Source organism: Columba livia, chromosome 25, assembly GCF_036013475.1.
Source record: "Columba livia isolate bColLiv1 breed racing homer chromosome 25, bColLiv1.pat.W.v2, whole genome shotgun sequence".
Taxonomy (NCBI): Eukaryota; Metazoa; Chordata; class Aves; order Columbiformes; family Columbidae; genus Columba; species Columba livia.
Genome location: NC_088626.1, coordinates 240,277 through 254,283, shown reverse-complemented (window position 1 = coordinate 254,283; position 14,007 = coordinate 240,277). Strand labels below are relative to the sequence as shown.

Here is a 14,007-nt window from a genome sequence, read left to right as displayed (position 1 = left end):
CCCCTCACAGGCCCCCTTTGCTGCTGGAGCTGGAACGGGTTCAGGACTGTGAGGAGGGTGGATATCAGAAACAGCTTAATCTGCATTGAGCAAGGACTTGGGAGCTGCCCCTGCACAGCAGACTGATCCTTTGATAAGGATCCCCTGGTGCTACAGCCTGCAGCCCTGTGAAAGCTTGTCTCTGTCAGTTCCCAGCTGCAACTAATGGATTTTCTAAGTAGTAGCATCAAGATCTTGTTCTGTCATTTGCAAACCATCACTTCCCCAATGAAGTACAGTGCTGGGTCCAGCAGCAGTGAGTAGAGAGAGGAACAGGGGCTGGACCAGAGGTCTGAATGGGGAGCTGGAGACCAGGACGTTGTTCATTTTACACAGAGCCAAAGCAAGAACTAACAGAGCTGCCGCTCCTGCCAGCTGAGGCCACGCACACCCAGGGGAAAGCTGTCACTCTCCTTTCATGTTAGCAGGAGCCTCTGCTCTGAACAGATCCTGAAAAAGAAAAGCTATTTTTACCTCACCAGAAAACATACAGACTGTGACTGAAGGCAACACACGAGAGCTTTTCACTCAGGTACTACACCTCTCCTAACAACATAACAGGGCTTACAGCTGCTCAGATGCAGCCACACTGCAACTGCTTCTTATGTCCTACTTTCTAATGCTCGGACCATGACAAGGCTCAGGCATGTGTGTGCGATGAATGAAGGGGAGTTGAGAGGTTTCTAGTGCAAGGGGGAAAGCAGATACATGCTCTGAGCCTTCCTGAGGCAAGCCAGGGACTAAGTGCACCTTGTAGAGCATCCTCCAGCTTGCCCTGGGCTCTAGGCAGTGCCCTTGCACCAGGAGATGTGCTGGAGCTCAGACGGTGCCGTCAGGGTCTGCCCGGTGCCTGGTGGAGAAACTTGCTTCTCTTTGCTGGTGATGCTTATAAGCTGCTCCTAATTTCTGCAGTCTGCTCTGACTCATTCTCTACCTCCGCTTCAGCAGAGCTAGTGCACACCTGCTTTGTCTGCCCGCATGAGCAAAAGCACTGAGAAGGGGCTTTCTGCTGGGATGTGCACGCTGCGAGGCACTGCGGTGCCATCCCTGCGCCGTGGCTGCAACAGATCGACCGCAAGCAGGACTGAGCCGGGCCGGCCCGGCCAGCGCAGGGTGCAGCCTCCAGGAGCCATGCAGGGAAGAAGCACTGACAGGAAAGCACCTCAAGCACAGGCCTGGCAATACATCTCTGCCAGCTGCTCCCTGGTGAGGACATGCAAGCAAAGCCATAGCGGCACAGCCACCTGCTCCTCCGCAGAGCTGGTGCTGCACTGTGCCTGGAAAGAAACGTCATCCTGTGCACCTGTCCTAGAGCTTCGGGTGGGTAAAATAAGAAAGATGGTAACAGAGACATCAACATTTAGCATTAAAATAGCTCAAAAAAACACAACACCTGGGGGTACATCCCTTCTGCCGACAAAGCGGCGTTGAGAAGGATCAGGCAAGTACAGCACCAGCAGGACCTGGCCATTCTGGATTCAATGCCAGGCTCCCACCACGACCTTAGGCCAGTTCCCAGCAACCTAAGAATGGCAGCAAACCCTTCCTGCCATTCTGTGGTCCGTTACGCTGCAATCTGTTGGTGACTAGGGCCATTTTCTCTCAACCAAAGTCCACGTGACTGGCCAGGACATATCTAAACTCCCACGTGTAAACCAACAGCCTGAGAACTGACCCGACTCCTCTCCCCCGAGTGCTGCCCAGCGAGCCCCCCACCATGCCTCAGTACTCACCCTCACATAATGCAGGCATGGCATTGCTGCGGGGGGATGGCCGCTCGCCCTGCACGGCCACGGTCTGCAGCTCAGATCAGCCCACAACACCGACTGCCGCAGCCACAGCAAGCGCCACAGCCAGCCCGGGCCGGGTTATCAGCGGCAGGACCGCGCCCTATCACCACGCACACCTGCCTGCCGGCGCGCCGGGGGGGCTCCCGCCTGCGGGCTGCAGATTACAGGCTGTCCCACGTCAGGGAGCGCCGCCAGGCTGGACACAGCGTGGTTAGTAAGTGCCTGAGGCGCACTTCATCAACATATCTGCGAGCTGCAAACAGGGAGGAGCTCACATGCGTGAACCCTGCTCTCCAAACAGTGCGGGGAAGACGAAACTTCAGAAATACAAAGCACAATGAAACAGCTGTGCAGCCAGAACCGTGCTGTCTCTTGGTTTGTGCTGCCCAAAGCAGGCTGGGCCAGAGGCAGTTAGCAGAACACCCCGGGTTGTTCACTGGTCTCTGCAGACCTTAGCTGGGCCCAGTCCCAAATGAAGGATACCGAGATGGAACTGAAGTGGCAAATGAGGTCTAGTGAGAGCAGCTCCCGTCCCTCTGTAGGGCCTGCAGCCGACTGCAATAGAATGAACGCGCCCCTTCCCCCCTTCTACCTGCACAGCAGACTCCTGCTCCAGCATCCCTTCAGGAGATCCTTGCTTGCAGCAAGAAGGCAAGGGGTCCACAGTGGCTGGTGCATGCCCTCTCTGAAAGACACGCAAGGGAGTCACACCAGTTGTCCAAAGGAACAGAGCTCCTGGCGACCGCTCCCATCCCACCCTCCTTGTGCTCAGGGTGACACTGCAGAGCGATGCTCATCTGGCACTGGAGCTCTGCAAAGGGAAATGGTTTACAGTGCACACAACAGGGATACTCGCTAAGAAAGAGCAAACTCACGTTGAGAAAAAGCAGCCAAGAGTTACACCGAATAATAGCTGTCAGCTCCCAGTGGGGCCACTGTGCACCCCCATGGGCTCCAGGGGATTTTCAGGAGCCAGGGTTTCAGTGTCGTCTTCAGTGCTGCTCCCTGGATGCTATAATATCTATCATACCCACGGGAAAAGTAATTTCTCCCCCGGCCCCTGGGATGAGATTCAGCAGCCCTGGTGCGTTAGGGCCACTGCACTCCAGGTCTGCAACCAAAATGAAAACACTGAATTCCAACAGCCACTGCGGAAAGAGCCGCTGGGGCAGAGAGCTCTCTGCCAGAAGTCTCCAAGGAAGAGTTGTTCTCTAAAGGAAACTACTCCTTCGGGTTTCAAGATACAAAGTTCTGCCTCTGACCTTTGGAGAAACTCTTCAGGGGCACTATGATGTAGCTGTGCAGGAATGCGAGGCTCCTTCCTCTGCGCTGCTACCTCCTGTGTAACTAGAGAAGTGATCACCCAGCACCAGACACTTCGCTGGCTGCTGCTAGTCTGTTCTCAGCTGTTCTTCTCGTTTCATTTAAGGGAATGGAGAGTGTAGTGTGTGCAGCAGAGAACCTTAAACACATTGACTTGAAGAAGAGTAAATAACTTTAACAGTGGGCTTCAGTATTTTAAGGAAACCGTGTGTGCTTTTGCTCATGGAATGACATGCAGCCTTTCCTGCATTCGGCAGTCGGAGGAGCGGTGCCAGAAAGGGTTCAGGGCTGAAGTCACGGCAGGAGAGCCCCCGGCACGGCTGCCCCGCACGTCCCCTTCCCGCTTACACAGGAAAACTCTCCCTGGGGTCCTGCCGCCCGCTGAGGCTGCGAGGAGCCGCCAGCCCCCCTGGTTCTGCTCAACAAGCTGTTCTCTTAGGAAACGTGAATGCAGGTTTTAAGCTGAGTCAGCAACAGAAGCTGAATAATTTAGATCCTTAGCAATTCTGCTACTGCTGCCCAGCCATGGGCAACGGGAGGTACTCGCATTCATGCAAGGAAAGAGCTGGGATGAAAAACAGTGCTGCCGTCAGACTGCTGGCTCGTGTTAAGAGAGAACAGCAGTGACGTAGGCATAAATAATCAGCTAACAACGCTCTCCAGCACTGCCCAGAGCAGGCACAGCAAGGCTGGGCCTTGTGCTTTCCCGTGGCATTGGTGGTTTCTGTACGGTGATCCGTCATTGCTCTGGAGGTCCACAGGAGCTGCTAGTGCCTTACCTCTCCAATGGCTAACCCCTCAGCTTCCGAAGTGCTGGAATCATCAGCCCGAGCAGCAGAGGAACGTGCATGTGAAAGGTCCACACCGACACCTGCTCTTCAGCTCTCTGTCAGAGGGGGAGCTACGCAATGTTATTTGGTGGGAGGGAGACAAAGATTTGCTATGCACAAACTTGCCTGCCCTTGTTCTCTCCCTAGTTGCCTCTCCATCTCCTTTATTGCAGCAGGAGGGGAGGAAGCCAATTTACAAGTACTTCTCCCCAAATCAGTCTAAAAACCGGCACCCAGAACCAGGGGACAAATGAAAACTCACAAGAAATCCAGTGGGCTGGGTTTGCAAAGCTCAGCAGCTAATGGCCCTAAGATATCCCCCTCCACCATACCCTTGATCTAAGAAAACGTTCCATGGTCATCCATCGGTTCAGCACTATTTGGGCTGTGAGATTCACAAAGGAAATCCAGAAACAAAAATCAAACAGATGTTCTGCAGGTTGCGTTTCTTGAACTGTGCCCTGTTGCCTCCAAAGGCATGATTTTGGAGATGAATCAGCCTGCCGTTTTACTCCAAAAGAAAGCTGCCTTGTGCCAGCACAACCATGGTTTAGTTCCTGGAGAGGAAGCAGTCTGAGCCCAAAACTGGGGTGTTTAGGCAGCCCTTTGCGCCTCCCTGCACGCGTACTGAGCAGACAGCTCCATAGCATGAGCCTCTCTGGCATCTTATGGCGTGAGTCATCAGGTGCTCTTTTTGCTCATCGTTTGGATAAGCCAGGCAACGCAACTGCAAAATTCATCACACTGATTTATCTTGTTTATACTCATTCAGGCACAAAAATTCAGGAAGTCAGATTCACAGAGCAAAGACATGAAAGAGTTGCAGAGCTCCCAGAGGAAAGGAATATTCATGGCTCATTGTTTATGCTATGGCTTAGCTCTGTGCTATCCCGGCTGCAAACAAGATTTCTGCACAGATAGAAAGCGTTCAGCAACCTCTGCATCTGGCTCTCCCAATACAGTGGGCCAGAGGACATCTCACTCACACGATTAACATCCACTGTTTTCCCTTCTGTCCAAAACCAGGCAGTTCTGAGAGCAAAAAGCAGCATCAAACTCACTTTGAATCTGAAAAATCCCAGTTCTGGGAACTCAGAGTTTGGCATTACGCCCACAATATGGCCCAGAGGCACATCACTTCTTAATTGCTGCGTATGGTGCAGAGTCCTGCTTTCAGTCAGGCACCAGTGTGAAAGACCTAACAAGACCCCTACCAGGCTGCAGTTAATCCGCCCCGGTTACAGATCCTATTGGACCCACCGGTAACTGCAGGATTACAAATCCACCGAGATGCCCAAATGTTATGCCTGTCTGGGGACCTGAGGATGGAGATCCCAGCGCTCAGCTGCGGCGCGTGCTGGAGGCAGAGCAGAGCAGACGGACCCGGGCAGGCTGCGCGCTGCTCCTCTTGGACAGGAACCTTCCGTGGGGCTGGAGCGGCTGAGTCTAAGCAGCTCCTCCTCTCCACCAAGAAATCCGCCCCGAGCGGCAATCCAACTCCTGAGTGACTGTGCACGACACGACCGCAAAGCGCACCGACCAGCACAACAAACGCTGCAATATTAACAGGCCCGAAGGACGCCATTGTTTGCAGAGAACAGCTCTGCAACCCGTTTCCAGTCTCTCAGTCCTGCTGCCCTTGCTCTTCCTTAATCCAAGCTTAATCCAAGCCTTCTCAACCGAAAAGCTAATGCCCCGAGGTCTGGAGTGCAACTGCACGTTCTTACTCCTTCCCCAAGTCCAATCTTGTACAGACGTCTAAGAGGCTGTGCCCGTGTTCATCACCTTGCTGAACAGGCAAAGGAGCCAAAGGCTTTATTGAATGCGTATTTGCCCATGTTCTGGTGGTCACCGCATGTGGCTTTTCATCACGACTAGTTCTTTCAGATACTATTGACTCAATTATTTCTTGAGCACCCTCAGCACACCTGGACAACCCGATACGAACAACAAGAACAGCAAGAACAACAGCCCGCACCACCACATCCTGCTCCCAGTACAACAGCCTGCACCTTTCTCCAGCTACTGCAATGCTCTGAAGAATAGTTTGGCAGATCTGCAGAAAATCCACTTGAAATCTTGAAACCCATGAGTTCCATTTGAGGGTAATTAATGAATGATTCAGAAGAGACGTGCACATTGCTGTTGTATGCCCACAGCCCTGCTCTCACTGATCGTCATTTAGGATGATTTCATCACACAGCAGATTTCCTAAGGTCTAATTCAATTACATAAGATGCCTCTGGATGAGAGAAGCAGGGTCCCAGCGTCCCAGAAACACTCACTCATACGCTTCTTTGGAAAGTGAACAATTCTGCAGAACAGGAGTGAGGACAGAGCTCCACTGACCGAGCAAAGCTAATGGGAGTCTCACTATTGTTCTACAATTGAAGGAGATCAACTATTTCATTTCCCCAGTGGACCTTTGTCACTGAATGTCTGCAGTATCAGCACTTTTTCCCAGCCTCAGCAGTAAAAATTTGGGAACAAAGCCTCCCTAGAACCTGCCCCTCAAAGCTCCGTCAGCTACCGTACAGGAGATGTGGAGCGTTTACTGCTGCAGTGAACTGTCCTCACCTCCTACAAAACATCAGTGCAACGGCTCCTCTCAAGAGCCCAGACGAATCCTTCTCTGCAGAAACGGGTCTGAACAAACACTACTCTCTCCAGCCTGTTCACAGAGGTGCCCAGCGCACACCCGCAGCTGGAAATCTGCAGCCAGACCAGGGTTCCAGCAGCCACCTCCCACCACTGGACACACAACTGCACTCTGCAACACACCAGCCACGAACCAGCCCCGAGACATCTGCAGGAGCTTCACAATGGCTCATTTACCTACTTAGGATAAGCTGGACCGATGTCATACTTTCACAGTGTTTAAAGCTCAGCTTTATGTTCAGTCCTGGAAATCGACTGCACCCTGCATGTGCAGAGCTGCCGGGGACAGAAGAGGCACCTGGTTCAGACATCCCGAGGGCAGGGTCACCGAAACAGTGTCAGGCACCTACAGAGTCAATACTTGAAGCAGAGCTTGCTGTCTCGGCTCCCTTGAGAGCCAGGGGAGAGAAACCAGCATTTCTAAGGGTATAATTCAGCTGACCTACTTCTACATGCAGTGCAGCATGGGAAGGGCTCCCTCCTCTCCTGGGCTGGAGGGAGCTGGGCTGAGCAGCTCGGATGCAGAGCTCTGCATCCCAGCACCCCCAAACTGGGGCAGACTGTCCCGTTACACAGTGGGACACCCACGTGCCGCCAGCAGCGCCCGCCGTGCTCGTTCCCATGATGACACCGAATGTCAGTGTGTGGGGAGCAGCCCCGCTCTGCCCCAACACACCCAGCAACAAAATCCCATCCCAGAAACATCCAAATCCTCCCAGCTGCCGCTGCCATGGCAACGCCAGAGAAAGGCTCTGCCAGCCTTTGATGTGCTGATCTGTTTAAAGCATGCAAAATGCCATTCAGAAGCTGGGGAGCTGCGTGGAGGAACACCTGACTGCCCTGAAGATGGAAGACTCCAAGGAGCAAGGATTAGCGCACACTGGCCAGCACCGCTGCCATCTCCTGCCACAGCAAGTCATCACCAGCGTGCTGCTGCTCCTGTGCTCCGGCTCACCCACTTAGTGGAGTTTAATATTTAACATCAGGCAAGCTGCTGTTTCTCAGGATAATTTGGGTTATTAATAAAAAATCCCCTTTCACCACCCCCAGTGGTTCAAAACTAAGATGCTGTTACTCCAGGTTATCGGTGCCGTCAGCAAGCGCTGGGAGCTGAGCACCACAGAGCGGTTAATGGGGAAATCAGGAAAGGCTGTTACAGTCCACAGAAAAGCCAGCAGAGCCACGTATCATGCAGCACGACACTGTCCCCGTCTCCCCTTGCGCCAGAGGCGGCAGAGGAAGAGGCAATTCCAAACGGCAAGCAGGCCGTGCAAACCAGAGCAGAGAATGTTCCTGGTAGCGGGTGACAGGACGGAGCACCAGTCTTCCCTGTGCGCCTGCTCTGCACAATCGCTGCTTGATCCCCTCGCAGGGACCCCCTGCGCGGCAGGGACGCCCCCGCGCCCAGGACTGGCGTCTGCTCACCTCTAAACACAAACACTCTCGCAGCACCTTGCACCGGCATGCCCTGAGGCTTTGCACAAAACTATACTGTCGGTGCCAGGAAACGCCAGACACCGGTGCCCGCATGGCACGTGTCCTCACTGAGCTGCCAGGTTACGGCAGGTCAGCACAAGCCAAGAAGCTCTGAAATGTGAGGGCAGAGAGGAAGATTTGAACCATTTGATGGGTTTTATGCTACACTTCTGACGGAATTTGCTTTGCAATGTGAAACACAGTAACCTGAAGTAGTCCCCTACAGACAGAACATCTCTGTCCCGCACTCTGCCATTTCCACCACTTTCATTTCAAGACTCAGCCTGCTCCACAATTGCAAGGTTTCCCCTGTAATAGTTCACCCTCTTGCTAAACCAGCGTTCCCATGTTTCCGTGCTTGGGAATCCAAATAAATTCCTCAAGCCTCTGTTGTTTACTGGCAGCTCCCAATCACATCACTGGCATGTCAGGTACCTCTTTTATTTTAAACCATAAACATGATATATGTATATTTTCCAGGCACTTTTCATCATTAAACAAGCCTAACATGCCCGTAACCCGCTGGCAAAGCTCGGCAGTGAGCAGCAGGCAGCGCGAGGGGGAGCTAACTGCAGGGGCTGCAGCTCCAGGAGGACAAGAGTGTGTCACTTGCTTCGTCTGTTGCTTTTGTGTGTGTGTTTTTTTGTGTTTGTGGTGGGTTTGTTTGTTTTTTGTTTTGTGTTGTTTTTTTCCAGAAATCTCACAAGAACGATAACGGAAACTCCGAAGCTTCCTGTTCTGTTGAGCTTTTTCTTCTTCCTTCTCCCAGTATGACACAATAGATTATTTCCATCAAGAACCAACTACAGGTTCCTATGTTATTACTGGGCACCCTCCGTTCTCCTCTGTGTGCAACGCTGCGTTTATTTCCAGCAAAATGGACAAACGCACCACCTCTGCAGCATTCAAACTACAATTCCAAATCTGCGATGCCCCTTCCCGGTGAACGGACCTTATCTGCCGCTTTAGGAGGAAGCTGTCTCACCACTGCAGCTGCGAGCAGGGCTCCTGGATCCGCTCGCTCCAGTGTCCTCACAGGACTCTTAGCTCTTAGCACAGCTTTAAAGCAAAGTGAATTAGGGAAAGATGCCAGCTCCTCTACCCAAATACCTGCAATTTACCCACAGTGTCTGTGGCAGCGCAAGAACGACAGAACAATCACCCTCTGCTGCCTCACAGGGACGTGCTGCCGATCCCTGCTGAAATGTCAGGGTACAGCGAATGCCGCTGCTTCGCATTTTGGGTGGAGAGGGTGATCTGGTCTGTGTGTCACTGAGCTGTCGCTGACCTCGGAGAACTCCTCTGCCGGGTCCGGGGGGTGTATCTCACCCTTGGCAGGGATAGTTCCCGAGTTTTGAGGAGGAGTTTTGCTGATACAGTACTGATGCACAGCAGATATTTTATCCTTTTGTCCTGTGACAGCGCAGCTCCTCTTACTGCAATCTCAGCTCCGCAGCTGCTTGACAGCGGGCTTGACAGAAAGCACTTTCCCAGCACTCGCAGAAAGGGGGTCAGCCTGCTGACGGCTGCTGAGCTCTGCAGCGGGAGCACGTCGCTGTGCACCAGCGCGGCGGCACGTCCCAGCTGCGTGTGCGCGGGGCTGCCCGGCCACGCTCCGCCGAGCAGCTTCTGCCGGGACCAAACCCCCGTCGCTGAGCTGAGATGATTTTGCCAAGGCAAGAGCTGAAGAATGAAAAAGCTTGGAAAATTATAGCCTGCAGGCCAAATCCAGACCCCATGCAGGCACCTCCTGGAGCTGAAATACCCCTGTACCAAAGACAGTGGCCCACAGATAGAACTTCTGTTTCAGCTTTAAAGGTGGGAAAGAGAACCATAACATTTCCCACTAGAGTAAAAGCAAGTTTTCCTTTTCTGAGAGCTCTGTAGCACACCGCCACCACCCCACACGCCACTGCCCATGCCCACTGCCAGCAGCAAATAGAGGGGGGAAGAGGAAGAGGAAGAGAGGAGGGGAGGCAGGGAGAGAGGAAGGAGGGGAGGAAGAAAAGAAGAAGGGGAGGGAGGGAGGGAGGGAGGAAGGAAGGAAACCTCTGTGAGCACAGACTGGTTCTATGAGAGCGCTGGGGAGCTCCAGGCACGGCACCATGACAGAACTAAACGGACTCCGGAATACACTACACATTTCTTGTGGAGTATATGAAAGCCTTAGTTTTCTGGACAACTGACACTGTAAAAAGGTGAACATATTTATTATTCCTTTGCAGAAACCATTAGATTACTTAAAAATCTAGTGTACTTTATACTTTGCAAAGGATTTCAGCACTCTGTTCTCTGTATTTCCCATTTAAAAGGTCCAACATGTGCACATGAATGGACCCTACAAGCCCTGACAAGTCCTGTCACCACAGTGCAGCGAAGGACCATTGCCTTTACTTCTGCCTGTTGTCTTCCTGCAGTACCTTTCTACTTAAGCAGGAGTCTTCTCAGTGACCTGGACACACACGCACGCGTGCGCACACGCTCCTTTCCTCATCTCTGTATAAATATAGAAACCTTGTCTGTTTTCTAAATGCTCTCCCGCTGCTGCATTCTCTCCCTCCGCCTCCCAAGACACTTTGGTGAATACCTGCTGCTTTGTTTCTGCTGTAGATTTTTCACCAAGGCTGCAAGATGTTGAAGCCACCGATTTAACATAGTCCCCTACATCTGCAGCCCCTACACAGAAATATACGGCTCTGGCTTAATGTTTCACCCAGTCAGCAAAATTTGATTTGCAAATAGCTTGAATTTTGCTGCTGTTTGCAGCACTGTGCCTCAAAACTCGACATAGCTCAGCTGTGAAGGGAAATGTGAATTTTCAGATGGTTCTGCCATACTGAGCAGTCCCCTTATGGAGAGAGGGTGACGGGAACTCCCCTGCACCCAGAAGGCTGCGCTCTACTCATCTAAGACTTTAACAAAGCTGGTCCGTCCAACCCAGGGCCAATGTTTTCAGAATCTGCCCTCACAGCATTTTGAGAGCTGGAGATGAGGACTGCGAGGGAAATCTAAGTAGGGCAGGGAACCCAGAGATCTCTGCAATCCTTGACCCCTCCTCCCATCACTCCCCCAGCGATGCTGCACCTTTCCAGACCCGCACAGAGAGGGTACATTTCTGCAGAACCTTGACACAGTTAGACAATTAAAATAAATTAGCATAATTCAGACTAAACTTCTAATTTTAGCAGTCTGTAAAGCTGCTTTCCTTTGGGCTCAGATCTAGCCTGCTGTACCTCAGCTCCAGCACACTGGGGGAGTTTCCTGCTGTGAATAACCTGGCCCATGGGCTATGAAGCACACACTTTCACCAGGAGCCTCCTCTGCTGCTTGTCCTCCTGATGGCGTTTCTCCAGACGGGGCTCGGTCCTCGTGCCCTGCGAGCGCCCTGCTTGGCCGCCGCCTCGGCCACGGGACAGGCGCGGCGGAGAGGGCACAGTCTGAAAGAGCCTGCTCCCAAAATAGATTTCTGAATGCTACGGGGCTTCAAACGCTGCTCACCTCATTCTAGTACTTGACACCTGGTGGGCTAACCAAGCACTGTAGATGCCGTTATCACCTGAATAATTTAAGAGGCTGCAGAGCGGCGGTGCAGAACGGCACCAGCCGCCCCGGCGCCTCCCGGCAGCAGCGGGTCCTGCAGCAGCTGCTCTGCTCCAGCGCCGCGTCCCGGCGCAGGCGCCTGTGTCCTGCTCGAGCGCAGCCGAACCGCCGCTCGCCCTCCCCTCGCGGCACCGCGTCTCCCTCCTGCCTGGACGTGTCAGGAAAGGACACAGGCTCCGAAACGCCGCGCTTGCTGCGGACTGCACAAGCTGCTCTTCACTTACAACTGACTTCAGTATTTGTGGCCAGCTGTTTTCTGGGAAAGGGATGGACTTCCCAAGTTAAACATGGTTCATTATCCACTAGCTCACATTATCTGAGAGACTAGGCTCTCTTGGTACCACATCCTGCAAAGGGCAAGGCAGACAGCGAAAGAAGGAAAAGGTAAACACCGCAGGAACTGCTACCGTATAAATGTGCTGATTTTTCTAATTGGGTCATTTGAGGGAGTTCTTGGCCTGTGCCCATTGCAACAAACCACGCTCAGCCAGAAACTCCCGTGACCTCCCCGCTGTGGAAGAACATGGAGACAGTACAATTCCTGCATTGCCATCTTCCTTCCTGCACACAATCATGCCATGCACGGCCCTCTGCCATCCTTCCCGCGCGCTTAATGCAAACACTGCGAAGAAAACACAACTGCTGGGAGCACAGACGCTCCTATGATAACCAGTGCACGCGGCATTGCAACCTGACAGAAAAATGCTAGAGAGTGATTGTGAGCAGCGGCGAGTGAAATTGGAGAGTTTAGGCAAAGGTAAGTTTGAAACAGCCTCTTCCTCCTACTGATTCTGTACCAGAGAGACACAGAGAGAGATGAAGTGGAAACCTGAGTGGGTTGTGAGAAAAATGCCCCCTTACAGGCCTTAGACAGCAGAGCAGTACAATACAGCACAGCACTGATGCTTTTTAATTCTGATAGCATTTGTAGGGACGCCAGTGGCAGGTCACATAAACAGCATCAGAGGAAGTCATCGTCACACACAGCCCCTGTACTTCCCAACCCAGCCTAAAACAAGAACTAAATATTTATTAAGCTTCTGTGAATCAGAGGTCTGAATCCCCTGACAATGCAGCCAGCTGATGTAATCCTCCCCAAACCCTGATGGGACTTGCCTCCCCAAAAGCCGTGACAGAGATTGGAGGGTCAGTCCCATGGCACACTGGGAGCGGTGGGGAGCAGATCCTCCACGCTGCTCCATCCCCCAGCGCACCAGGTCACGGGTGACGGGCGCCCGCTTTGCCCCAGGCGGCCAGCAGCTGCCTATACAAAACGCATCCCGAGCTTTACACAGCGGACGTTTACAGCAGACAGGACTCAACACTGTCCTGGTGCTTTGAACCTTGGACTTAAGTACCACCCTGACACAGCTCATCAGCGAAGGGCAGGTGAGTGAGTCCCTTCGCTTGCCACAAAACAAGCACAAATGTGGTCACCCTACCTGGCCGTTCAGCTGTCCTACTCATCTGTAATTGCTCCTCTGTCTGATAGTTTGTGGCTGTTGTTCCAAACCCTACTTGACTGTTCTACTTCCCACATTTCCCTGGCTCCCCAAGCACACAACATTCCTTCCACAGAAAAGCATTCTCATTAGCATCCTCCGCGCTGGCTCAGTCTCCTCAGAGCTGCTCATCCAGGATCTGGCCCCTCTCCCAGCTCGCACACCTCAGCCGGGGGTTTCTTCTGACACTGGATGCCAGCTGGTTATGTTCACATTCATTCTCCGTCCATGCTTGAGGTCTCTATAACAGTGTGTTCACATCAGTTACAGACCTTCCTCACAAACTGCAGCAAAACATCATATTCTCACAATGTGTCGTGCTGGTCGCCACTACCCCTGCAGAAGGCAGGACTGTCTGTGTATTCAAGTGCTCTGCCTGACGTCCAAGTGAGGGCTTTCTGCCCCTCAAAACAGCCTGACCACAGCACGGCTGCAACGAAAGGAGATGCTCTCGAACGTCTCTACTTCCCAGAACCGCACACACACACAAAAGGCAGACACCCGCATCCAAAGCACAGATACTGCTCCTGCCTGTCACCGCCCGCCCGTCGGTGCGCCCGGCCACATCAGCGGTTCCACATGCAGCCCAGCAGCTGTAACTGGTCCCCCGTGAACTGGCTGTCTAAGCAAAACGCACAGAAATTTGAAGCCAGGATGCCGCAGCAGGAACAGCAAGGAGCCAGCCCAGGTGATGCCTGGTAAACTCTTTAATGGCAGTGAACTTCCATTCAGTTCACAGCCTTCTTTTCTCACAGGCTGCTCTCTGTCACACCTGCGTGTTTGCAGGGC

The 14,007-nt window shown here is 52.9% G+C and overlaps 1 protein-coding gene across 18 annotated transcripts in view; it reads right to left on the bottom strand.

Moving 5' to 3' along the window:
• The window catches only part of ANK1 (ankyrin 1), a 48,246-nt gene that overhangs the window by 31,678 nt on the left and 2,561 nt on the right, over positions 1–14,007 (bottom strand). For 12 of the 18 annotated variants that reach the window (XM_065040761.1, XM_065040744.1, XM_065040740.1 and 9 more), the window contains exon 2: positions 2,422–2,514. The exons of 3 other annotated variants lie outside the window; for them this stretch is intronic. In XM_065040761.1, the coding sequence (XP_064896833.1) occupies positions 2,422–2,514 (93 nt within the window). Of the gene's footprint in view, positions 1–394; positions 490–1,772; positions 1,986–2,421; positions 2,515–14,007 lie in introns of those variants that run through there. 3 more of the 18 variants (XM_065040760.1, XM_065040754.1, XM_065040758.1) reach the window with 3 other exon arrangements.